We start from the raw sequence: 27,963 nt of genomic DNA, 5'->3' as shown, positions 1-27,963 counted from the left end.
TACCTTACCTCTGACAGGAATGACTCTGTTATCTTTACTCTGACAGGAATGGCTCTGTTACCTTACCTCTGACAGGAATGACTCTGTTACCTTACCTCTGACAGGAATGACTCTGTTACCTTACCTCTGACAGGAATGACTCTGTTACCTTACCTCTAATAGGAATGACTCTGTTACCTTTACTCTGACAGGAATGACTCTGTTACCTTACCTCTGACAGGAATGACTCTGTTACCTTACCTCTGACAGGAATGACTCTGTTATCTTACCTCTGACAGGAATGACTCTGTTATCTTTACTCTGACAGGAATGACTCTGTTATCTTTACTCTGACAGGAATGACTCTGTTATCTTACCTCTGACAGGAATGACTCTGTTACCTTACCTCTGACAGGAATGACTCTGTTACCTTACCTCTGACAGGAATGACTCTGTTATCTTACCTCTGACAGGAATGACTCTGTTACCTTACCTCTGACAGGAATGACTCTGTTACCTTACCTCTGACAGGAATGACTCTGTTATCTTACCTCTGACAGGAATGACTCTGTTACCTTACCTCTGACAGGAATGACTCTGTTACCTTACCTCTGACAGGAATGACTCTGTTATCTTTACTCTGACAGGAATGACTCTGTTATCTTACCTCTGACAGGAATGACTGTTACCTTACCTCTGACAGGAATGACTCTGTTACCTTTACTCTGACAGGAATGACTCTGTTATCTTTACTCTGACAGGAATGACTCTGTTATCTTACCTCTGACAGGAATGACTCTGTTACCTTACCTCTGACAGGAATGACTGTTACCTTACCTCTGACAGGAATGACTCTGTTACCTTTACTCTGACAGGAATGACTCTGTTATCTTTACTCTGACAGGAATGACTCTGTTATCTTTACTCTGACAGGAATGACTCTGTTACCTTACCTCTGACAGGAATGACTCTGTTATCTTTACTCTGACAGGAATGACTCTGTTACCTTTACTCTGACAGGAATGACTCTGTTACCTTACCTCTGACAGGAATGACTCTGTTTTCTTTACTCTGACAGGAATGACTCTGTTATCTTACCTCTGACAGGAATGACTCTGTTATCTTACCTCTGACAGGAATGACTCTGTTATCTTACCTCTGACAGGAATGACTCTGTTACCTTTACTCTGACAGGAATGACTCTGTTACCTTACCTCTGACAGGAATGACACTGTTACCTTACCTCTAATAGGAATGACTCTGTTATCTTACCTCTGACAGGAATGACTCTGTTATCTTACCTCTGACAGGAATTACTCTGTTATCTTACCTCTGACAGGAATGACTCTGTTATCTTACCTCTGACAGGAATGACTCTGTTACCTTACCTCTGACAGGAATGACTCTGTTATCTTACCTCTGACAGGAATGACTCTGTTACCTTACCTCTGACAGGAATGACTCTGTTACCTTTACTCTGACAGGAATGACTCTGTTATCTTTACTCTGACAGGAATGACTCTGTTACCTTACCTCTGACAGGAATGACTCTGTTACCTTACCTCTGACAGGAATGACTCTGTTATCTTACCTCTGACAGGAATGACTCTGTTATCTTACCTCTGACAGGAATGACTCTGTTACCTTACCTCTGACAGGAATGACTCTGTTATCTTTACTCTGACAGGAATGACACTGTTATCTTACCTCTGACAGGAATGCAGGGATTAAAGTTCTCCGTCGCTACGACGGATTTCCGTCAATTTTTTCCAAGTCGCGACGGATTTCCGTCAATTGGCTACATATGTCCAGTGTACTAGAACCACTCTACTACGGAGTGTTTGTCCGTGAATAACACCGGCTATACCCCGGGCTAGAAACACAAGACTATGGCTGGATAAGGTCTACAGGTCTCCACGGTCATTTTAAGCCGTCAACCAGCCCGCTACGACCACGGGAAGTCATGTTAAAAGTGAAGTTACTTCTGTTAAACTGGCGCTAAGCTAACATCGCTAGTCGCTAACTCCCTCCTGGCCTTAAAGAGACAAGCGCCCTTTTCTCATCTCAATCTCAAAGAGCTTCATTAGCTCACCACATCTACACATTTGGTCCCACACACTCCAGATTTGAACCCAAGGTTCTACCCAGGGTTAGTTACCCCTGGTAGAAAGTCCTTTGCTCTCAGACCTTCAGAACCCATTGAAAGTAGTGGAGGTACTCCAGAAGTCCAAATGCATCTCTAACCCTAGGAAACCCTAGGAAGCCCTAACCCTAATGGCATGAAAATGCAATATGTTGTACTCCCTGTACCCCTGTACGTGTGAGAACATGTCTTTTTACACTAGGCACTTCACATCAAGCATTAGAGCTCCCTACAGGTTCCCGCTAGCTCGCGTGCAAGGCCTCCCAGGAATGGCCTAGGACTCTGAAAGTTGATTTGGTACAATGTAGGGATACAATCAAGGAGTGTGTAGAGTTTGGTGACTGTGACTCTTTCCATGCCCGTTCCCTGGGCCCAAACGTACGCCAGCAGCAGCCACCCACTTTAATGAAGGCTTTTCCGGCCTAGTGGTTAAAGGAAGGTTAAAGGACTTTAGCTCAGCAACCACAAGTGCCACAGACACGGTTCAGATATTTTACGAATCGGCTCGGCCCCACCGACAGGCCACACCCACTTTCATACAAGCCACTCCCCCTAATTGTCTAAGCCACACCCATTATCTGATTATTTGTATGTCAGAGTCAACCCTTGCAATAAGTATCAATTTTATTTCATGAATTGAAAACAGCATTGATATCACATAAATCAGAATCAGAATCAGAATCAGAAGACTTTTATTGCCATGACATGTAAACATGTTAGGAATTTGGTTTGGAACAATGGAGCACGGTTTACAGCAGGACAGGTGCAAGACAGGACAAGACAGTGCAAACCAACATCGAAGTGCAAGAGTCATAATTAATATAAATATAAAGTGCAGAGATCAAGTGTTCAAGTGTTCATATCCAGACAGTCCAGTGGGGGTGGAGGGAGGGTAGATAGATAGATAGGGGGTCAGGTCAGGGGGGGGGGGGGGGGGTAGCGGCATTTAGGAGCCGGATGGCTGTGGGGAAAAAGCTGTTTGTATGTCGGGCCTTCACAGTTTTTAGGGACCGCACCCTCCTGCCTGAGGGGAGCGGGGCGAAGAGACCGTGTCCTGGGTGTGCGGGGTCAGCCATGATCTTCCTGGCCCTCCCCAAAGCCCTACTTTTAAACAGGGCCTCAAGGGGGGGCAAAGGGCAGCCAATCACCCTCTCCGCCGAGCGTATCACATAAAAGCAAACTGGCAATAGAAAAGCTGTTCAAAAGAATCTTCTTCCCTTAAAACGCTAACGTTATAAAATACAAACATATAGTGGAGGTTAAAATGAGAATATGACTTGGCTTGAACAAATTTTCAGTCAGGAGATTTTTTTTTGCTTTAATCCCTGGGAATGACTCTGTTACCTTACCTCTGACAGGAATGACTCTGTTATCTTACCTCTGACAGGAATGACTCTGTTACCTTACCTCTGACAGGAATGACTCTGTTATCTTACCTCTGACAGGAATGACTCTGTTACCTTACCTCTGACAGGAATGACTCTGTTACCTTACCTCTGACAGGAATGACTCTGTTACCTTACCTCTGACAGGAATGACTCTGTTATCTTACCTCTGACAGGAATGACTCTGTTATCTTACCTCTGACAGGAATGACTCTGTTACCTTACCTCTGACAGGAATGACTCTGTTACCTTACCTCTGACAGGAATGACTCTGTTATCTTTACTCTGACAGGAATGACTCTGTTATCTTACCTCTGACAGGAATGACTCTGTTATCTTACCTCTGACAGGAATTACTCTGTTATCTTTACTCTGACAGGAATGACTCTGTTACCTTTACTCTGACAGGAATGACTCTGTTACCTTTACTCTGACAGGAATGACTCTCTTATCTTTACTCTGACAGGAATGACTCTGTTATCTTTACTCTGACAGGAATGACTCTGTTATCTTTACTCTGACAGGAATGACTCTGTTATCTTTACTCTGACAGGAATGACACTGTTACCTTACCTCTTACAGGAATGACTCTGTTATCTTTACTCTGACAGGAATGACTCTGTTACCTTACCTCTGACAGGAATGACTCTGTTACCTTACCTCTGACAGGAATGACTGTTACCTTACCTCTGACAGGAATGACTCTGTTACCTTTACTCTGACAGGAATGACTCTGTTATCTTTACTCTGACAGGAATGACTCTGTTATCTTTACTCTGACAGGAATGACTCTGTTACCTTACCTCTGACAGGAATGACTCTGTTACCTTACCTCTGACAGGAATGACTCTGTTATCTTTACTCTGACAGGAATGACTCTGTTATCTTACTTCTGACAGGAATGACTCTGTTATCTTACCTCTGACAGGAATGACTCTGTTATCTTACCTCTGACAGGAATGACTCTGTTACCTTTACTGTGACAGGAATGACTCTGTTACCTTTACTCTGACAGGAATGACTCTGTTATCTTACCTCTGACAGGAATGACTCTGTTATCTTACCTCTGACAGGAATGACTCTGTTACCTTACCTCTGACAGGAATGACTCTGTTACCTTACCTCTAATAGGAATGACTCTGTTATCTTACCTCTGACAGGAATGACTCTGTTATCTTACATCTGACAGGAATGACTCTGTTACCTTACCTCTGACAGGAATGACTCTGTTACCTTACCTCTGACAGGAATGACTCTGTTACCTAACCTCTGACAGGAATGACTCTGTTACCTTACCTCTGACAGGAATGACTCTGTTATCTTACCTCTGACAGGAATTACTCTGTTATCTTACCTCTGACAGGAATGACTCTGTTATCTTTACTCTGACAGGAATGACTCTGTTATCTTTACTCTGACAGGAATGGCTCTGTTACCTTACCTCTGACAGGAATGACTCTGTTACCTTACCTCTGACAGGAATGACTCTGTTATCTTTACTCTGACAGGAATGAATCTGTTACCTTACCTCTGACAGGAATGACTCTGTTATCTTACCTCTGACAGGAATGACTCTGTTACCTTACCTCTGACAGGAATGACTCTGTTACCTTACCTCTAATAGGAATGACTCTGTTACCTTTACTCTGACAGGAATGACTCTGTTACCTTACCTCTGACAGGAATGACTCTGTTACCTTACCTCTGACAGGAATGACTCTGTTATCTTACCTCTGACAGGAATGACTCTGTTATCTTTACTCTGACAGGAATGACTCTGTTACCTTACCTCTGACAGGAATGACTCTGTTACCTTACCTCTGACAGGAATGACTCTGTTACCTTACCTCTGACAGGAATGACTCTGTTATCTTACCTCTGACAGGAATGACTCTGTTATCTTACCTCTGACAGGAATGACTCTGTTACCTTACCTCTGACAGGAATGACTCTGTTACCTTACCTCTGACAGGAATGACTCTGTTATCTTACCTCTGACAGGAATGACTCTGTTATCTTTACTCTGACAGGAATGACTCTGTTATCTTTACTCTGACAGGAATGACTCTGTTATCTTACCTCTGACAGGAATGACTCTGTTATCTTACCTCTGACAGGAATTACTCTGTTATCTTTACTCTGACAGGAATGACTCTGTTACCTTACCTCTGACAGGAATGACTCTGTTATCTTTACTCTGACAGGAATGACTCTGTTATCTTACCTCTGACAGGAATGACTCTGTTATCTTTACTCTGACAGGAATGACTCTGTTATCTTTACTCTGACAGGAATGACTCTGTTATCTTTACTCTGACAGGAATGACACTGTTACCTTTACTCTGACAGGAATGACTCTGTTACCTTACCTCTGACAGGAATGACTCTGTTACCTTACCTCTGACAGGAATGACTCTGTTACCTTATCTCTGACAGGAATGACTCTGTTATCTTTACTCTGACAGGAATGACTCTGTTATCTTACCTCTGACAGGAATGACTCTGTTACCTTACCTCTGACAGGAATGACTCTGTTACCTTACCTCTGACAGGAATGACTCTGTTATCTTTACTCTGACAGGAATGACTCTGTTATCTTTACTCTGACAGGAATGACTCTGTTACCTTACCTCTGACAGGAATGACTCTGTTATCTTTACTCTGACAGGAATGACTCTGTTATCTTTACTCTGACAGGAATGACTCTGTTACCTTACCTCTGACAGGAATGACTCTGTTATCTTTACTCTGACAGGAATGACTCTGTTACCTTACCTCTGACAGGAATGACTCTGTTATCTTTACTCTGACAGGAATGACTCTGTTACCTTACCTCTGACAGGAATGACTCTGTTACCTGACCTCTGACAGGAATGACTCTGTTATCTTACCTCTGACAGGAATGACTCTGTTACCTTACCTCTAATAGGAATGACTCTGTTACCTTACCTCTGACAGGAATGACTCTGTTACATTACCTCTGACAGGAATGACTCTGTTACCTTTACTCTGACAGGAATGACTCTGTTACCTTACCTCTGACAGGAATGACTCTGTTATCTTACCTCTGACAGGAATGACTCTGTTACCTTACCTCTGACAGGAATGACTCTGTTACCTTTACTCTGACAGGAATGACTCTGTTATCTTTACTCTGACAGGAATGACTCTGTTACCTTACCTCTGACAGGAATGACTCTGTTACCTTACCTCTGACAGGAATGACTCTGTTACCTTACCTCTGACAGGAATGACTCTGTTATCTTACCTCTGACAGGAATGACTCTGTTACCTTACCTCTGACAGGAATGACTCTGTTACCTTACCTCTGACAGGAATGACTCTGTTATCTTACCTCTGACAGGAATGACTCTGTTATCTTACCTCTGACAGGAATGACTCTGTTATCTTACCTCTGACAGGAATGACTCTGTTACCTTTACTCTGACAGGAATGACTCTGTTACCTTACCTCTGACAGGAATGACTGTTATCTTACCTCTGACAGGAATGACTCTGTTATCTTACCTCTGACAGGAATGACTCTGTTACCTTACCTCTAATAGGAATGACTCTGTTATCTTACCTCTAATAGGAATGACTCTGTTATCTTACCTGTGACAGGAATGACTCTGTTATCTTTACTCTGACAGGAATGACTCTGTTATCTTACCTCTGACAGGAATGACTCTGTTACCTTACCTCTGACAGAAATGACTCTGTTACCTTACCTCTGACAGGAATGACGCTGTTATCTTACCTCTGACAGGAATGACTCTGTTACCTTTACTCTGACAGGAATGACTCTGTTACCTTACCTCTGACAGGAATGACGCTGTTATCTTACCTCTGACAGGAATGACTCTGTTATCTTTACTCTGACAGGAATGACTCTGTTATCTTACCTCTGACAGGAATGACTCTGTTACCTTACCTCTGACAGAAATGACTCTGTTACCTTACCTCTGACAGGAATGACGCTGTTATCTTACCTCTGACAGGAATGACTCTGTTACCTTACCTCTGACAGGAATGACTCTGTTATCTTTACTCTGACAGGAATGACTCTGTTACCTTACCTCTGACAGGAATGACTCTGTTATCTTACCTCTGACAGGAATGACTCTGTTATCTTTACTCTGACAGGAATGACTCTGTTATCTTACCTCTGACAGGAATGACTCTGTTACCTTACCTCTGACAGGAATGACTCTGTTACCTTTACTCTGACAGGAATGACTCTGTTATCTTACCTCTGACAGGAATGACTCTGTTACCTTACCTCTAATAGGAATGACTCTGTTATCTTACCTCTGACAGGAATGACTCTGTTATCTTTACTCTGACAGGAATGACTCTGTTGTCTTACCTCTGACAGGAATGACTCTGTTACCTTACCTCTGACAGGAATGACTCTGTTATCTTTACTCTGACAGGAATGACTCTGTTACCTTACCGCTGACAGGAATGACTCTGTTACCTTTACTCTGACAGGAATGACTCTGTTACCTTACCTCTGACAGGAATGACTCTGTTATCTTACCTCTGACAGGAATGACTCTGTTACCTTACCTCTGACAGGAATGACTCTGTTACCTTTACTCTGACAGGAATGACTCTGTTATCTTACCTCTGACAGGAATGACTCTGTTATCTTACCTCTGACAGGAATGACTCTGTTACCTTACCTCTGACAGGAATGACTCTGTTATCTTTACTCTGACAGGAATGACTCTGTTACCTTACCTCTGACAGGAATGACTCTGTTACCTGACCTCTGACAGGAATGACTCTGTTATCTTACCTCTGACAGGAATGACTCTGTTACCTTACCTCTAATAGGAATGACTCTGTTACCTTACCTCTGACAGGAATGACTCTGTTACATTACCTCTGACAGGAATGACTCTGTTACCTTTACTCTGACAGGAATGACTCTGTTACCTTACCTCTGACAGGAATGACTCTGTTATCTTACCTCTGACAGGAATGACTCTGTTACCATACCTCTGACAGGAATGACTCTGTTACCTTTACTCTGACAGGAATGACTCTGTTATCTTTACTCTGACAGGAATGACTCTGTTACCTTACCTCTGACAGGAATGACTCTGTTACCTTACCTCTGACAGGAATGACTCTGTTACCTTACCTCTGACAGGAATGACTCTGTTATCTTACCTCTGACAGGAATGACTCTGTTACCTTACCTCTGACAGGAATGACTCTGTTATCTTACCTCTGACAGGAATGACTCTGTTATCTTACCTCTGACAGGAATGACTCTGTTATCTTACCTCTGACAGGAATGACTCTGTTACCTTTACTCTGACAGGAATGACTCTGTTACCTTACCTCTGACAGGAATGACTGTTATCTTACCTCTGACAGGAATGACTCTGTTATCTTACCTCTGACAGGAATGACTCTGTTACCTTACCTCTAATAGGAATGACTCTGTTATCTTACCTCTAATAGGAATGACTCTGTTATCTTACCTGTGACAGGAATGACTCTGTTATCTTTACTCTGACAGGAATGACTCTGTTATCTTACCTCTGACAGGAATGACTCTGTTACCTTACCTCTGACAGAAATGACTCTGTTACCTTACCTCTGACAGGAATGACGCTGTTATCTTACCTCTGACAGGAATGACTCTGTTACCTTTACTCTGACAGGAATGACTCTGTTACCTTACCTCTGACAGGAATGACGCTGTTATCTTACCTCTGACAGGAATGACTCTGTTATCTTTACTCTGACAGGAATGACTCTGTTATCTTACCTCTGACAGGAATGACTCTGTTACCTTACCTCTGACAGAAATGACTCTGTTACCTTACCTCTGACAGGAATGACGCTGTTATCTTACCTCTGACAGGAATGACTCTGTTACCTTACCTCTGACAGGAATGACTCTGTTATCTTTACTCTGACAGGAATGACTCTGTTACCTTACCTCTGACAGGAATGACTCTGTTATCTTACCTCTGACAGGAATGACTCTGTTATCTTTACTCTGACAGGAATGACTCTGTTATCTTACCTCTGACAGGAATGACTCTGTTACCTTACCTCTGACAGGAATGACTCTGTTACCTTTACTCTGACAGGAATGACTCTGTTATCTTACCTCTGACAGGAATGACTCTGTTACCTTACCTCTAATAGGAATGACTCTGTTATCTTACCTCTGACAGGAATGACTCTGTTATCTTTACTCTGACAGGAATGACTCTGTTGTCTTACCTCTGACAGGAATGACTCTGTTACCTTACCTCTGACAGGAATGACTCTGTTATCTTTACTCTGACAGGAATGACTCTGTTACCTTACCGCTGACAGGAATGACTCTGTTACCTTTACTCTGACAGGAATGACTCTGTTACCTTACCTCTGACAGGAATGACTCTGTTATCTTACCTCTGACAGGAATGACTCTGTTACCTTACCTCTGACAGGAATGACTCTGTTACCTTTACTCTGACAGGAATGACTCTGTTATCTTACCTCTGACAGGAATGACTCTGTTATCTTACCTCTGACAGGAATGACTCTGTTACCTTACCTCTGACAGGAATGACTCTGTTATCTTTACTCTGACAGGAATGACTCTGTTATCTTTACTCTGACAGGAATGACTCTGTTACCTTACCTCTGACAGGAATGACTCTGTTACCTTACCTCTGACAGGAATGACTCTGTTACCTTTACTCTGACAGGAATGACTCTGTTATCTTACCTCTGACAGGAATGACTCTGTTATCTTTACTCTGACAGGAATGACTCTGTTATCTTACCTCTGACAGGAATGACTCTGTTACCTTACCTCTGACAGGAATGACTCTGTTACCTTACCTCTGACAGGAATGACTCTGTTATGATATGGAGATCTAATCAAACGTGTTGAAATTCTCATTATTTCATTATTTCTTCCTGTGTGTGTGTGTCTGTCTGTCTGTCTGTCTGTCTGTCTCTGTCTGTCTATCTGTCTGTGTGTGTGTCTCTGTCTGTCTGTCTGTCTGTGTGTGTGTCTCTCTGTCTGTCTGTCTGTCTGTCTGTCTGTCTGCCTGTGTGTGTGTGTGCGTGTGTGTGTGTCTCTGTCTGTGTGTGTGTGTGTGTGTGTGTGTGTATATTTTGCCAAGGAGTTGTTCCAGCATCATTATCCAGAGGTCTCCTGTGTCGGGAGGTTCGGCCAGCCGGACTACACCATCTTTGCATTCTGTGTGGCGTAAGTATCCTCATCAGGGTTTGAAATATTGACATTGCTACATCATTAAGACCTAGCGTAGCTAGTATAGTATGGAGGATGAATCGTGACATTGCTACATCATTAAGACCTAGGCTGTGTTCGGAATAGCGTACTAGCATACTACTCATACTAGATATGACGTAGATTTTGAGTATGTAGTACGTTCGAACTGTACAGTATGCGAGATTTGAGTATGCGAGAAATTTAGTAGGCGAGCAGTTATTTCCGGTAAAATTTAAGTCGGTTTTGATGGACACTAGCTCGGCTCCTATTTCCCAAAATGCATTTCGCGTCCAGAGTTGCGTCCAGGGTTGCCAGATGGGGCGGGTTACCGCCGAATGGGCTACTTGATTTTGAGGTTATAGAAAGTTTAGGCTGTAAATTGTCAATCCCATCTGGCAACCCTGTGCGCTTTCAGCCTCGTCAAACTGCGTCATACAAACTTGTCATACAGCTTTTGTTTACATTGTCCGATAGCCTGGGGACCGAAAGCTTGCAATAAACATAGTTTTTTGCACATATTTGAGTGTGCAGATGCTGCTTTTTTGCACTCTATTTGATACTCTTCAGCTGCAGCACCCCAGCTAAGTCTGATCACGGATGAGCGGTGGTATTTTCACTATACTGGGAATTAACATGTATTAACAATAATTAACATTAACATGGTGAAATGCATTCTTAGACATGACTACATCGTCATGATTACAAATATGCCACTTGAAATGCATGAAATCCAAGTTTATTTGTGTCTTACATACGTACATGTTCACCTAGTATTTGACTGTTTGTAGCCCAATCACGAATGATCCCAGTATTGTAGCTTCAGACGGACAAGTTGGTTGTAGTGCTTGCCCACGATATGTTATTGCTCATATATATTTATTTTAATCATGTTATTTTACCAACTGTTAAGACAACAATATAGCAAGCCAGTAAGCTAGTAGCAGTATGCTGAGCAGTGTCGACATCGATGGGGGTCTCCAATCGACTCCATTCAAAGTGATTTACGATCCCGCCCCTCTCCCCTGTCCGGACACATTTGAATTTTCACCGTAAGCCCCGGTAAAGCGACGTTATTAACCCGCAAAGAGTGTGCCCCGGGCACCGTATTTGTCCGTGAATAACACCGGCTAGGAAGGTGGTAAAAACACAATACTACTTTGCTAACTCCACCATCGCTATACGGTCATTTTGAGCCATCAACCAACCCACTGGCACCCCGGGAAGTTATGTTTCGAACCCCGAGAGCATGCATAAATGTCTATCCGGAAAGAGTGCACTCTCCTCGGCCGCTGCACGCGCCTCTCCTCGGTAACGCGGAGGAACGAAAAGCTTACAGCACCAACCCTGCTTAGCTTCCGAGGTCGGACGAGATCGGGCGTATTCAGGCTAGTATGGCCGTGAGCAAGAGGACCATGACCCTAAGCATCCATATGCCTGTGCTTGGAGCACTCTTGTTCATGGAACTTTATTATAAGCACTCTATTTGTGGGTAGACTATGCACAAGGTGTCCTGGATGAAGGGAGAAGTTAAAATCGCTCTGAGAGCGCCGGAGCGCACACTGGGTGCAACGTCATAAAGGGACCAGGTAATTTGATTGGACAAGAGGCATTCCATGAGTGCTGATCCTATTTCCAGGGCGAATTTACGAACGCAGCTAGCGAACAGAAGACGCAAAAAAATCGTCAGATCAGATATATAAACGGGTTATTTTGGTAAACTGGACACATTTTGGGAATATATGTGGTTACTTTCTCGCCTGAAAACATATTAAAACTTCATAAAATGACATGTTAACACTTGTAAAGCCAAAATTACATATTTTAGCTAATGGAGGTTTAAAATGGAGGTTTAAATTCGCCGCTCCCGGCGAAATGCATTCTGGGAGGCAGTATGGAGTATACATAATGGTCGGCTGGTTTTCGGATACTACTATACTATTATTGTGAATTTAGTAGGTAGTATGCAGTATATACTCATTGAGTATGCTAGTATGCAGTAGGGATGCACCGAACATTCGGCCACCGAATGTATTCGGACGAATATCGCAAAATAAAGCACATTCGGTATTCGGCCGAATGTGTGAAAACACCGAATGTTTACCACCGAATAGTGGGCGTGTTTTGATGAAGTTCCAGCGCCATCTAGTGGCGAAGATAATACCTATACTGATCCGATCTGGATCTCTCATAAACTGAACACGGACATTTCATTGAGTTAGATTCGTTCATTATTATTTTTGTAGCACTGCATTTTTTCTCTACAGTGTGAACACAAAGTGCAATTTGTTGAAGATATTCAGTGATATAAATAAACAAAGGACACCTTTTACACCCATTATGAGTGTTTACAGTGAGAGTGTGGGAGAGTTCTTAGATACTCATCTTTTTCGCAGCCATCTTTATTTTATTTATTGTGCTTTGTTGGTATAGACTGATGTCTGCTGGAATGTTCAATAAAAGTTTTTTTTTTTCAATCTCAATTTCTTTCTTTGAGAAGCATGAATAAAAAGCAAAATGTATTTAGTTTATGCAATGATAAAATTAAAAACTGCCGATACACATTCGGTATTCGGTATTCGGCCAAGTGTTTCCTTAAATTCGGCCTCGGCCAAGAATTTTCATTTCGGTGCATCCCTAGTATGCAGTATGCTAGTACGCTATTCCGAACACAGCCCTAGCGTAGCTAGTATAGTATGGAGGATGAATCGTGCCACAATGAAATGCAATACACACATCGAAATGCATTTTGTATTTCATTGTGGCCACGATTCATCCTCCATAGTACAGGCCTATCAATGACAAATTTATTTTTTTGCAAGTCGCTTTGGATAAAGGCATCTGCTAAATGCCCAAAATGTCAATGTCTCTGTAAGAGCCTCCACTCATCACAACAGAACCAGAGAACACACATCAATGTCTCTGTAAGAGCCTCAACTCATCACAACAGAACCAGAGAACACACATCAATGTCTCTGTAAGAGCCTCCACTCATCACAACAGAACACACATCAATGTCTCTGTAAGAGCCTCCACTCATCACAACAGAACCAGAGAACACACATCAATGTCTCTGTAAGAGCCTCCACTCGTCACAACAGAACCAGAGAATACACATCAACAGCGTTTGTAGGCTTCCTCCACCACAACAGTCAACCTAATAATCTATGCAAATGAAAATCCACTGCACTTGTGATTAATGCCCTTCAATTATTCATGCGCCTTGATGAACAAAAATAGCATAACATCCTTGGGAGGATATGGACTAGTGGTAGGCATCCAGTCTTTCTGCATTCCTGTCTTACTGCACAGCTCCCCCTGCTGGCCAGAGTGGGTAGTAGCAGGGATGATGAAACGCTCTGAGCTGGTCCCTGCTCTGTTGTCATTGGCTGAGAGCAGATGTTATCTGAGGGTGTGATTGGCTGTTCTCAGAGACTCACCAGAAGCTCCTCAGGCGACAGGGTTCTGCTGCGTGGTGCTGCGGGCGGGCAGCGGGAAGGAGTGTGAGGAGATAGTCAGCCGCATCGGTGAGTGTCTACTGTAGCATCTTATGCTAATAAACACGCCTCTTGTAGCATCGTATGCTAATAATACACAACTCTATGATAGGAAGGGAATTGACAACAAAGTAATTTCGGTGTAAAGCATGTTTAGTGAGATCGTGTGATCACAACACTGGAAATCGCTGTGACAAGTCAGTTCTCACAAGTATGGTTCTCATTTCTCCCCCTCCCACAGCAACTGGTTTCAAACACACAGAATGGTTTGTATGAGACTAGTCCTGGATACACGCCAAGTTTCTAAATGTTTTTAGAGATGTGATTGTACTCAAGGACAGAGAACGCTAGTTCTATAATTGTGCCTATATGTTGCTGTACAGTGAAGTTAATGTATATACACTAACAATTGTCTACAATATGTGATTGTTACATGTTGAACAATGTGTCTTCCATGTAGATATAAAATAAACATGGGTTAAAAAAATCTTGTTCATACCAATCCATGAGGGTGCTACTAACAGACAAACAAGAAACGACAGTGTTTTTTTACTCGTAAAGACATTTAATAGAAAGACTACAATGTGACAACACTTTCATAAATAGTATTAAATGTAGCTGCCAAGGTTTCTTATGTTGGAAAAATAACATGTAAAAAGCAGTCCAGAAAATATACAAGGGGGGGTCGTCATGCTCCTGGTTGTTCTAGTGTCCAGAGTTTAACGCACCAACACCCTGACAGTAGTGACACCACAATGGAGTGACCAGGTGTGCAAGACATGCTGGTGGCAGACTGCTGAGTGGAAATGAATGAATGAAGGATCCTTAAGACCCCCCCCCCCCCCCAGAAACTATTAGAAGAATTCAGCCATTTTGAAATTACACACCCACCTAGCTCCAACCTCATCTGGAGCCTACACTACCCACAAGGACTCAAAATGCTTTTAAAACATGTGAAGAGGGACATTTTCCTGCTTTGACAATTAGGCTTGAGGACAGTCGATATGGTGGTGATTAACGTCCTAGTACCATGTTTTCTCAACTCCTCTGTTCACATGCAAACAAGCCACATTTTGCAATTGAAGCCAAGCAGATTATTCCCTACAATGTTCTGCTGCACACCTCAACTACCCAGATCTGAATTTCAGGTTTGTTTGGAATGACTGATCTTTTTCATTCTAAAATACATTACAAATATCAAAGAAGGAAACAAAAAAACAAAAAAAAAGTCCACAAAATGGTTAAGTATGATAAATAGGGTTGTTTTAGTCTGGAGCGGGTCGTTTAGGCCCTCTCTCCCCTTATCCTGCGGGCCAGCTGGATGTCTTTGGGCATGATGGTGACACGCTTGGCGTGGATGGCGCAGAGGTTGGTGTCCTCAAACAGACCCACCAGGTACGCCTCGCTGGCCTCCTGTTGGACACACAGGGAGAAACAAGCCTCAGTTCACTAGTTCAGTCAGGCATTTGTTGGATCAGTGAATGAAACCAAAACTGCAGACAACATAAACTTGCTCCAACCCGTAGCCTTCCAACCATGACACACAGAGCCTTCCAACCATGACACACAGAGCCTTCCAACCATGACACACAGAGCCTTCCAACCATGACACACAGAGCCTTCCAACCATGACACACAGAGCCTTCCAACCATGACACAGAGCCTTCCAACCATGACACACAGAGCCTTCCAACCATGACACACAGAGCCTTACAACCATGCTGTACTGCACACACACACACCGGTGCCTCACCTGAAGAGCTCCGATGGCAGCGCTCTGGAAGCGCAGGTCGGTCTTGAAGTCCTGGGCGATCTCCCTCACCAGGCGCTGGAAGGGCAGCTTGCGGATCAGCAGCTCAGTGGACTTCTGGTAGCGACGGATCTCTCTCAGAGCCACGGTGCCGGGCCTGGAGGGAAGCAGAACAAAGTTGAGTTCACTACTCTGGGACAGAGTTGGACACAAACACAATCAAGTGGTCAAAGCTTGTACAGGCATTTTTTGGGGAGAGCCAAAAATCAAACAAACGCCGTAAAGCCAGTGAAACATGTTAGATGACCTGTAACGATGGGGCTTCTTCACGCCGCCAGTGGAGGGCGCACTCTTCCTGGCCGCCTTGGTCGCGAGCTGCTTCCTTGGCGCTTTTCCTCCTGTGGACTTACGGGCGGTCTGCTTGGTACGAGCCATCTCTCACTGACGAGGAAACACAATAGGGATCATTAACAACGCGTTCAAACAAGGCTTTCACATACAATCGACCCACTAATGGCAGAACATCAACATATTCTCCACCCTAGAACGGCGGCAGATTAGAAAATTGCTACAGAAAAGCTAAAATTACGCATACTTCAGACGTTGACGGTTAATAAGCCTGTTAATGTAAACCAATATTATTTACCCATCACGGTTGTAACACGAACCTTTAACTTAACTGATTACTTGCCAGTTTCGGGTATTACACGCAGTGTTGTTTTGAACGCACCCCTCCCCCCTCCCCTACGGTTAGAGTAAGGGGCCCGGGAGTCTAGTGGGTTCGCTCGATTATGAACCCGCTCCCAACCCCGCCTTCACCAGCCCCCAGCACCCCGGCATTCATCAGCTTCCTGGGCCCGGCCCAGCGCCCATAGTGGCATTACGTACTGCTGCTGCAGGCTTTGTTCCTTCGAGCGGGCTGAACGCCATTTCAAATCATATAAATAAACAATGTTCACACCGACTGGGTATGATCAAACAATGTCTGCCAAATTCAGTCTGAATGAAACGTCCCGCAGTCTGGCAGTTGGGCTGAATACGGACAGATAAACAGAGCCGAGCAGATAACCACCGAGCTAGCAAGACAACCAGCTAACCTGGCTAACTGACGGTAGCGGCCATGTTCACGCACCGCCTCGCAGGTCGCGTTAAAACGGAGCCAACCCAGCTAACGACCTACATACCACACGGTTTGTCAACTATAAACCCAACTATTCAAGTAGAGTCTGAACGCCACAGCGGAAATCCTACGTGGCCTGTTACTAGACAGCTATGCTAGATAGCTAAGCTAACCACCGTCCGCCATCTCGGAGCTCCACTCTGAGTTCTATTGTTCTATATCTAGCAGTTAGTGGCTGCGTTAGTAAATTCGCCCTGGAAATCTGATCAGCACTCATGGAATGCCTCTTGTCCAATCAAATTACTTGGTCCCTTTATGACGTTGGACCCAGTGTGCGCTCCGGCACTCTCAGAGCGAATTTACGAACGCAGCCTTGGTTAGAGTAACACGGCTGGTTACAACCACTACGTCAAACAGGTGTGAATGGAAGCTAAACAACACAATGTAAATCCACATCCACTTACCTGTTCTTACTGCTGGTTTAGATCACGACGTTGACAGGTGGACTGGCCGACTACGATCCTTTCGGCAAAAGACACGAAACAATACTGATGAGAGAAGAAGGGGGAGTGATATTTATGAGAGAAGAAGGGGGTAGGGAGAAGATTTATACTTTCCAATGACGTCAACTAACCGACTTCTTAAACCGGGTGGTGATTGGACAGATGGTGATTAGAATGTTTAAAAAAAGAAAAATTCTCATTCGATGATTAGTTGGTATATACTCCACATGCTCTCCCATTGGCTACTGAAAGGAATAATCCCATTGGTCATGTTTTGTGATTAGCAGCCAATCATATCCTCAGAATCCGAAGCGATAGAATCCCATGCGACTGGGAAAAAAATAAACATTCTTTCAAAATGACACAAACATGGATATGAAACTGGTTGAAACATGTCGCGGCATGTCTTTTACAACTATGTGTCATCCTCCTGAACATGCACTGCAATTACCAATTACACTGTCTGCGTTTCATGTTGACATGACATAACTGTTGTTATGACTGTTTATCAGTCAGGACAGGATATGAACAGACGGGCTCTGATATAATGAGCTCCTTTCACAGGGATAATTATATGATAAAATATATGCGAATATTCCAAAATACACTATATTTTATTGTTGCTTTATTGAGGTGTGCAGAGGATAAACATGTCTGTTAAGCGACTAGCCACATCCGGAACATTTTAAAATGATCTTGTAGGCCGATGTCAAGCCTGCAACAATGAAACTACGTGTCCCACAGTTCACCTCACCGGCCTGACATTTCCACTTCCTGGTATCAGGCGCGTGCGCACAACACTCCAGAATGCGGACTTCGACGCACACTTGTCCCCAGGACGCTGTTTGAACAGATTTGAACGGGGGAAAAGAAGATGTCTAAAACACACAACACACAACCCCCGGGCTGCCAGGGGACCACGACCACCGCGGGACCCTCCTCCTCCTCCTCTTCATCCTCCCCGGCAGGAGGCTCCACGTCCCCCGCCACCGTGCTGCACGTCCAGCCTGAGAAGCCCCAACATTACACGTACGTAGACTCACATGCATTGACGCACATACCAAAACACAACTCTGGAGAGGAGGATCGGGTCAATCAGCCAGGTCGTATTTGTTTCAAAATCGACTTCCTCGTCTCTCTCCTGGTTCCAGCAGTGTGTAACCTGTCCAGGTTTGGGGCAGTTGTAGTTGTGGAGAGTTGTGGCCTGCTCGGAAATAACCAGTCAATGAGCGGTGATGTGTGTTTGGGAACTGTGGCACAGGAGTGGAGCACCAAACCAGCTGTCAAATGTGTTTTTTAAATTTATTATTATTTATATGAACAATATGATCAGTGGAAATGAACCATGCCACTGAGACAACTGTGCTTAATGGCTCAATCAGAGGTTTGTGTGTGTGTGTGTGGAGGGGGGGAGGGAGAGAGAGAGAGGGAGAGAGAGAGAAGGAGACAGAGAGAGAAGGAGACAGAGAGAGAGAGAAGGAGAGAGAGAGAGGGAGAGAGAGAGAAGGAGACAGAGAGAGAAGGAGACAGAGAGAGAGAGAGACAGAGAGAGAAGGAGACAGAGAGAGAGAGAAGGAGACAGAGAGAGGGAGAAGATCTCAGCACGCTGTTGTTATTGTTATCTTGCTCATCCATATCTTGGTGTGAGTGCTGCTGATGCGTGCACACTGTTTCCACTGTCAACGTTTTCTTCACGTTGTCTCTCTTTTCTCTTCCCCCCCCCCCCACCTCCCAAGATACCTGAAGGAGTTCAGGACAGAGCAGTGTCCTCTGTTCGTGCAGCATAAGTGCACGCAGCACCGGCCCTTCGCCTGCTTCCACTGGCACTTCCTCAACCAGCGGCGCCGCCGGCCCATCCGGAGGAGAGACGGGACGTTTAACTACAGCCCAGACGTTTACTGCACCAAGTACGAGGAGGGGTCAGGCACCTGCCCCGACGGAGATGAGTGAGTAGCGGGGAGGGGAGGGGAGGGAGGTGAGGGAAGAAGATTTGAGTTCAGGCTGCGTTCATAAAAAAAATCGCTCTGAGCGCGCCGGAGCGCACACCGGGTTCAACGTCATAAAGGGACCAAGTCATTTGATTGGACGACAGGGCGTTCCATGAGTGCTGGTCAGATTTCTCAGAGCGAATTGAATGAAACGCAGCCTCAGTGATTTTAATTTTTTATTGTCCTTTTTTTGTTGTTGTCCAGCCCTATGGGACATCGGTCTCAAAGTCCAGCTGTGTAAACTCCTAATAGAGTCCTGTGAAACCGTTTGTTTCACAAACACAGGCCTTAAGCCCGGCCATGGACTAAATCACACTTGCAATGGAAACATCTCCATTGAAGATGCATTTTTAGTCTAGGATTAGGTTTCAAGCCCCGTATGGAAATCTTTTTGTCTGTTCCGTCTATCGATTAGGCTCTAATTAGTCTAATTAACACGCTTATAGAGGATGCTCCCGCTAACAGCTTTCGACCACCTACTTATACAGCTCTCTAGTTAGAAGTGCTGTAAGTACCGTTTATAGAGGATGCTCCTGCTAACAGCTTTCTTCCACCTACTTATACAGCTCTCTAGTTAGAAGTGCTGTAAGTACTGTTTACTCCTGGCAGCTATTAGCAGCTGAAAACCCTCCGGTCCTCCACTTCTCCTGGTACATTACCACACATTAGCACTCTGCCACCGGCCATCAGACCACTAAGCCACTCATAGGGCTTTCACACCGGCAATGAACCGTTCTGGTTCGCGTTCAGGAACCTCTGAACCTTGGTGCTGTCTGGCGAACCAGCCCGCGTTCATACCAGTGTAACCAGAACCATCCACGTCATCAACGCTGGGTGATGAAGGGGCGGGATAAACAAAAATGTCACAACTAGATGGCAGCTACTTCACTGGACATGAGGAGAATATCTTCCACTTGAGTATCTGAAATAAACACTATTTTCTATTTAACAAAACAAAAGACATTTTCTGCACGCGTTCTCTTACTAACCAGCTGCTCTATTGCTGGATGGCTTATGAAATTTGCGTTCGCGCGTGTGTGTGTTTGCTGAGCATGTGAGGAAGATAGAGAGAATGATGAAACTTTTGATATTGTTTTGATCACTAATGATTAGATTTAGATTAGACTACATGTTGACTCCTTCCTTCTTGCTGGTCTCTGCAGCCTAGAATATGACACACCCACTGATGATGTCATAGACACACCCACTGACGATGTCATAGACACACCCACTGACGACGTGACTGTTCTACGTTTTGGTTCCCGCTTGAGAACCACTATTTTCTGGTTCCCGCTGCGAACCAACTTTTCAGGCTCCGAACCAATTGAGTTTGGGTCTGAACGCGCCAGCCGGTTCCAGACTTGGTTCGCGAACACGAACCGGACCGGTTCTTTGCCGGTGTGAACACCCAATGAGAGAGAATGCTAATGATTGAACAGCAGTCCATTGACGCCCCTCACACGTCTCGTCCTCTGACGGAGACCGGTGGCGTTTGACAGAGACCAGGAGACGCAGTAGGGAGGTCAGTAGGCAGGTCAGTAGGCAGGTCAGTAGGGAGGTCAATAGGCAGGTCAGTAGGCAGGTCAGTAGGCAGGTCAATAGGCAGGTCAGTAGGCAGGTCAATAGGCAGGTCAGTAGGCAGGTCAATAGTGAGGTCAGTAGGGAGGTCAGTAGGCAGGTCAATAGGCAGGTCAGTAGGCAGGTCAATAGGCAGGTCAGTAGGCAGGTCAATAGTGAGGTCAGTAGGGAGGTCAATAGGCAGGTCAGTAGGCAGGTCAGTAGGCAGGTCAATAGGCAGGTCAATAGTGAGGTCAATAGGCAGGTCAGTAGGGAGGTCAGTAGGGAGGTCAGTAGGCAGGTCAGTAGGCAGGTCAGTAGGCAGGTCAGTAGGCAGGTCAGTAGGGAGGTCAGTAGGCAGGTCAGTAGGGAGGTCAGTAGAGAGGTCAGTAGGGAGGTCAGTAGGCAGGTCAGTAGGGAGGTCAGTAGGCAGGTCAGTAGGGAGGTCAGTAGAGAGGTCAGTAGGCAGGTCAGTAGGGAGGTCAGTAGGGAGGTCAGTAGGGAGGTCAGTAGTGAGGTCAATAGGCAGGTCAGTAGGCAGGTCAGTAGGGAGGTCAGTAGGCAGGTCAGTAGGCAGGTCAATAGGCAGGTCAGTAGGGAGGTCAGTAGGCAGGTCAGTAGGCAGGTCAGTAGGGAGGTCAGTAGAGAGGTCAGTAGGCAGGTCAGTAGGCAGGTCAGTAGGCAGGTCAGTAGGCAGGTCAGTAGGCAGGTCAGTAGGGAGGTCAGTAGGCAGGTCAGTAGGCAGGTCAGTAGGCAGGTCAGTAGGCAGGTCAGTAGGGAGGTCAGTAGGCAGGTCAGTAGGCAGGTCAGTAGGGAGGTCAGTAGGCAGGTCAGTAGGGAGGTCAGTAGGCAGGTCAGTAGGCAGGTCAGTAGGGAGGTCAGTAGGCAGGTCAGTAGGGAGGTCAGTAGGCAGGTCAGTAGGGAGGTCAGTAGGGAGGTCAGTAGGCAGGTCAGTAGGCAGGTCAGTAGGCAGGTCAGTAGGCAGGTCAGTAGGGAGGTCAGTAGGCAGGTCAGTAGGCAGGTCAGTAGGGAGGTCAGTAGGGAGGTCAGTAGGCAGGTCAGTAGGCAGGTCAGTAGGCAGGTCAGTAGGCAGGTCAGTAGGGAGGTCAGTAGGCAGGTCAGTAGGCAGGTCAGTAGGCAGGTCAGTAGGCAGGTCAGTAGGGAGGTCAGTAGGGAGGTCAGTAGGGAGGTCAGTAGGGAGGTCAGTAGGCAGGTCAGTAGGCAGGTCAGTAGGGAGGTCAGTAGGCAGGTCAGTAGGCAGGTCAGTAGGGAGGTCAGTAGGGAGGTCAGTAGGCAGGTCAGTAAGCAGGTCAGTAGTGAGGTCAGTAGGCAGGTCAGTAGGCAGGTCAGTAGGGAGGTCAGTAGGGAGGTCAGTAGGCAGGTCAGTAGGGAGGTCAGTAGGGAGGTCAGTAGGCAGGTCAGTAGGCAGGTCAGTAGGCAGGTCAGTAGACAGGTCAGTAGGCAGGTCAGTAGGCAGGTCAGTAGGCAGGTCAGTAGGCAGGTCAGTAGGCAGGTCAGTAGGCAGGTCAGTAGGGAGGTCAGTAGGGAGGTCAGTAGGCAGGTCAGTAGGCAGGTCAGTAGGGAGGTCAGTAGGCAGGTCAGTAGGCAGGTCAGTAGGCAGGTCAGTAGACAGGTCAGTAGGCAGGTCAGTAGGCAGGTCAGTAGGGAGGTCAGTAGGGAGGTCAGGAGACGCTGGAGGGAGGGGGCATGATCACTGAACCCCCCAGGTTCCAGATACGTCACGCAGGGTTGATGCTAACACAGGGTTGATGCTAACACAGGGTTGATGCTAACACAGGGTTCCACATTAACGGTTGCCTGATCGCCTGGGGCAGTAAAAACTTCGCTGGGCTTGTTTACACGACAGCGACGACGCTGCTGGATCCTGGATCTGTGTATCGGTGTGCAGAAAGAACAACGGACCCACCCAGGGGGACAGATAGAAGGTCAGTTTGACCCAGGGGGACAGTAACAGAAACTGTCCTTGAATCCATTTAAAGGCTTAATGTAACTCTACCCTGTCTGTCTGTCTGTCTGCCTCTTGTCTGTCTGTCTGCCTGTCTGTCTGTGTGTCTGTCTCTGTGTCTGTTTGTTTGTCCTATCTGTCTGTCTGTCTGTCTGTTTCTGTCTGTGTGTCTGTCTGCCTGTCTGTCTGTCTGCGTGTGTGTCTGTGTCTGTGTGTGTGTGTGTGTGTGTCTGTGTCTGTGTGTGTGTCTGTCTGTGTCTGTGTCTGTCTGTGTGTGTCTGTGCGTGTCGTCTCTGTGTCTGTGTGTGTGTCGTGTGTGTCGTGTGTGTGTGTGTGTGTGTGTGTGTGTGTGTGTCAGGTGTGCGTTCCTGCACCGTACAGCGGGGGACACAGAGCGGCGCTACCACCTGCGCTACTACAAGACCGGCTCCTGTATCCACGAGACCGACGCCAAGGGCCACTGCAGCAAGAACGGGTCACACTGCGCCTTCGCCCACGGGTCACATGACCTGCGCTGCCCCGCCTACGACATCAGGTACACACACAAACACACGCGCGCACACAGAGACAGACGGAAAGAGACAAACAGACAGTTAGACAGACAGACAAGAGACAGACAGACAACAGACAGACAGACAAGAGACAGATAAGAGACAGACAGACAGACAAGAGACAGATAAGAGACAGACAGACAGACAAGAGACGGACAGACAAGAGACAGACAGACAAGAGACAAATAGACAGACAGACAAGAGACAGACAAGAGACAGACAAGAGACAGACAAGAGACGGACAGACAGACAGACAGACAAGAGACGGACAGACAGATAGACAAGAGACAGACAGACAGACAAGAGACGGACAGACAGAGACAGACAGACAGACAGACAGACAAGAGACAGACAAGAGACAGACAAGAGACAGATAGACAGACAGACAAGAGACAGACAGACAAGAGACGGACAGACAGAGACAGACAGACAGACAAGAGACAGACAGACAGACAGACAAGAGACAGACAAGAGACAGATAGACAGACAGACAAGAGACGGACAGACAGACAGACAGACAAGAGACGGACAGACAGACAGACAAGAGACGGACAGACAGATAGACAGACAGACAAGAGACAGACAAGAGACAGACAGACAAGAAACGGACAGACAGACAGGAGACGGACAGACAGACAAGAGACAGACAAGAGACGGACAGACAGACAGACAAGAGACGGACAGACAGACAGACAGACAAGAGACGGACAGACAGATAGACAAGAGACAGACAGACAAGAGACGGACAGACAGACAAGAGACAGACAGACAGACAAGAGACAGACAGAGACAGACAAGAGACAGACAGACAGACAAGAGACAGACAGATAGACAGACAGACAAGAGACAGATAGACAGACAGACAAGAGACAGACAGACAGACAAGAGACAGACAGACAGATAGACAAGAGACGGACAGACAGACAAGAGACGGACAGACAGACAAGAGACGGACAGACAGACAAGAGACAGACGAGACAGACAGACAGACAAGAGACAGACAGACAGACAGACAAGAGACAGACAGACAAGAGACAGATAGACAGACAGACAAGAGACGGACAGACAGACAGACAAGAGACGGACAGAGAGACAGACAGACAAGAGACAGATAAGAGACAGACAAGAGACAGACAGACAGACAAGAGACAGACAGACAGACAAGAGACAGACAGACAGACAGACAAGAGACAGACAGACAGACAAGAGACAGACGTTCTGGACTCCTGTGGTACACAACGTATGGTCATAGGTTGGGCTGTGACACCTGTGTCAGTGAGGTAATCAGTGTGTGTGTGTGTGTGTGTGTGTGTGTGTGTTCCCAGGGAGGTGCAGGTGATGGAGTCCCAGGGGGGTCCGGGGGCAGGGGAGGGGGGGGGGCGGGGGGGAGGGGCAGTCAGGGCTTGCAGCCAGCACCGCCCTCATAGAGAAGATCCTGGGGGAGGAGCCACGTTGGCAAGGTAACCAACACACACGCACGCACGCATAGCTCTAATGTGGTTAAGCTATTGTTGTATGTCATTAACAGAAGAATTTTAGTTAACATCTAGTAAAATACAGTAATGTATGTTCAATCAAATAACCTCTCTCTTCTCTCTCCCTTTCTCTCTCTCTCTCCATCTTTTTCTCCATCCCTCCCTCTCCCTCCTCCCCTCTCTCTCTCTCTGTCTCTCTCTCTCTCCCTTTCTCTGTCTCTCTATCTGTTTCTCTCTCTCCCTCCCTGCCTCCCTCCCTCTCTCCCTCTCTCTCTCCCTCCCCCCCTCTCTCCCTCTCCTCCCTCCTTCTTCCCCTCTCTCTGTCTCTCTGTCTCCCCCCCCCCCCTGTAGATAACACATATGTGCTGTCCCACTATAAGACGGAGCTGTGTAAAAAGCCGCCCCGTCTCTGTCGTCAAGGTTACGCCTGTCCGTACTACCACAACAGCAAAGACAGGCGGCGCAGTCCACACAAACACAAATACAGGTACACACACACACACACACACACACACACGCCTCTGTCATGTTGAATAAATGAATGCATTATTTAATTTTTTTAGTTATTTTTTCTGAGTGGGGCAGTCCCACTCATATTTTTCTTTTTATTGACAGAAACATTAGAGATTTTGACAGGAGGATGGGTGAGAGAGAGAAGGGGTGACATGCAGGACATGTCCACGGCCGGAATCGAACTGGGAACCCTGCGGTTGCATGGTCGACACTTTACCCGCCACGCCACCTAAGCGGCCCATTAATAATAGTCCGCTAGCTCATCTAGGCATGTCTGACCATGCGTCAATCCTCCTGATTCCTGCATACACTACAATGGGGAAAAGTGCTCCCATCACCACTAAGACTGTCAGAACCTGGCCAGAAGGGTCCGCTCCACTGCAGATCTGCCTAAATGACACCCTATGGCAGGAATATGAGCATGAGGACCTGGAACAGTACACGTCGTCGGTTCTGAACCACATAGTGAACTGCACCAACTCAGTCACCGTGGACAAACGGGTCCGGGTCTACCCCAACACGAAGCCATGGATGACTGGGAAGGTCAAAAAACTGATCAACGAGAGGGACAACGCCTTCTTCGCAGGGAAGAGCACACCGCTGTACAGCTCCACCAGGGCCAACCTAAAGCGCGGCATCAAAGCGGCCAAGGCAGAGCACAGAGAGAAGATTGAGGAATGCCTCCTGAGCAACGACTCCAGGCGGATGTGGCAGGGGGTTCAGCAGATGACAAACTTCAGAGCCAACAGGCTCACAGCCGCAGAGGACGACCCCCTGCTGACGGGAAAGCTGAACACCTTCTACGCCCGGTTCGACGAGGGGCGAACGGAGGTAACCGCAACACAAACACCACTCTCTCCAGCTCTCAGCAGCCTCACCCTCACAGAGCATGAAGTGAGACGCGTACTGAAGGCGGTGGACCCCAGGAAAGCCTCGGGCCGGATGGCGTCCTGGGACGGGTGCTGAGAGACTGCGCCGACCAGCTGGCCGGGGTTTTCACCAACATCTTTAACCAGTCCCTGTCCCAGGCCACCATCCCACCCTGCCTGAAAACCTCAACTATCATCCCAGTCCCGAAGAAAAGCACGTGAGCTGCCTAAACGACTACCGCCCGGTGGCACTCACACTCATCATGAAGCACTCATCATGAAGTGCTTCGAGAAACTAGTCCGGGCCCACATACTCACACGCCTCCCGCCCAACCTGGATCCATACCAGTTCGCCTACAGAGCCCACAGGTCCACAGAGGACGCCATCGCGACGACTCTCCACGCCACTCTATCCCACCTGGAGAGGGGAAACAGCTACGTGAGACTGCTCTTCGTGGACTTCAGCTCCGCCTTCAACACCATCCTTCCAGACAGGCTAGTGACCAAACTACTAGACCTGGGTCTATCACACTCTATATGTGCGTGGATCAAGGACTTCCTGACCGACCGCCCCCAGAGGGTGCGGGTGGGCCCCCACACCTCCACAGCCCTCAGCCTCAGCACTGGGTCCCCCCAGGGCTGCGTGCTAAGCCCCATCCTCTACAACCTCTACACCCACGACTTCACCCCCGTCCACCCCAGCAACTACATCGTAAAGTTTGCAGACGACACCACCGTGGTGGGATGTATCTCGGGGGGGGACGAGGCGGCGTACAGAGATGAGGTAGAGCAACTGAGCAAGCTGTGCAAGGTTAACAACCTGCTGCTGAACAAGTCAAAGACCCAGGAATTCATCGTAGACTTCAGGAGGAAAAAGTCCGAGATCCAGCCCCTGCTCATCGACGGAGAGAGCGTGGAGAGAGTCTCAACCCTCCGATTCCTGGGACATCACATGCGGGATGACCTGGCCTGGAAGGACAACACAAAAGGCACCATCAAGAGGGCACAACAGCGGCTATACACCCTGAGATGCCTCAGGAAAGAACACAACAAGCAGGAGATACTGGTGGCCTTCTACCGCGGCGCAGTGGAGAGCATCCTCACCTACGGCATCTGCAACTGGTTCTACAGCTGCACAACAGCGGAGAGAAATGCGCTACAGAGAGTCGTGAGAACAGCACAGAAGATCACCGGCGCCCCCCTCCCCTCTCTGGAAGAGCTGTACAACACACGCTGTCTCAGAAAGGCCTCCAAGATCTCCAGGGACCCGACCCACCCTGGGCACGTACACTTTATCAGGCTGCCCTCGAAAAGGAGGTACAGGACCCCGGCCGCTAAGACAAACAGACTGAAGAACTGCTTCTACCACAGGGCCGTCAAGGTCCTGAACACAGCAAAGGCCTAAGTTCTGGG

At 46.7% G+C, this 27,963-nt stretch overlaps 2 protein-coding genes across 2 annotated transcripts in view; one reads left to right on the top strand and one right to left on the bottom strand.

Moving 5' to 3' along the window:
* Positions 1-14,812: 14,812 nt before the first annotated feature.
* On the bottom strand, positions 14,813-17,720 carry LOC308167366 (histone H3.3A). Its single transcript, XM_080541782.1, has 4 exons — positions 17,593-17,720; positions 16,316-16,449; positions 16,012-16,165; positions 14,813-15,671 (listed from the first exon to the last, which is right to left on the bottom strand). Exons 2-4 carry the CDS (start codon positions 16,441-16,443, stop codon positions 15,543-15,545), a joined length of 411 nt encoding a protein of 136 aa, XP_080397908.1. The 5' UTR covers positions 16,444-16,449; positions 17,593-17,720; the 3' UTR covers positions 14,813-15,542.
* A 785-nt stretch (positions 17,721-18,505) lies between these two features.
* unk (unk zinc finger) overlaps positions 18,506-27,963 on the top strand; it is a gene marked incomplete at its 5' end in the record, with an annotated part of 61,143 nt that continues 51,685 nt past the window's right edge. The window contains 6 exon segments of the mRNA XM_080541585.1: positions 18,506-18,660; positions 19,368-19,577; positions 23,501-23,677; positions 25,019-25,067; positions 25,069-25,153; positions 25,520-25,655. Of these exon segments, the coding sequence (XP_080397711.1) occupies positions 18,506-18,660; positions 19,368-19,577; positions 23,501-23,677; positions 25,019-25,067; positions 25,069-25,153; positions 25,520-25,655 (812 nt within the window).

This window comes from Nansenia antarctica (assembly GCF_963989245.1).
Source record: "Nansenia antarctica genome assembly, chromosome: 11".
NCBI lineage: Eukaryota > Metazoa > Chordata > Actinopteri > Argentiniformes > Microstomatidae > Nansenia > Nansenia antarctica.
This window is presented reverse-complemented; position numbering and strand designations above follow the sequence as displayed.

Bases quoted from the DNA above. Each gene is read 5' to 3' on its own strand.
- LOC308167366 (XM_080541782.1), bottom strand. From the start codon at position 16,443: ATGGCTCGTACCAAGCAGACCGCCCGTAAGTCCACAGGAGGAAAAGCG. The intron at 16,166-16,315 runs GTCATCTAACAT...GCTTCCCTCCAG, and splicing joins AAGAAGCCCCATCGTTACAG to GCCCGGCACCGTGGCTCTGA. The intron at 15,672-16,011 runs GTGAGGCACCGG...TGTGTCCAACAG, and splicing joins CTGCCATCGGAGCTCTTCAG to GAGGCCAGCGAGGCGTACCT.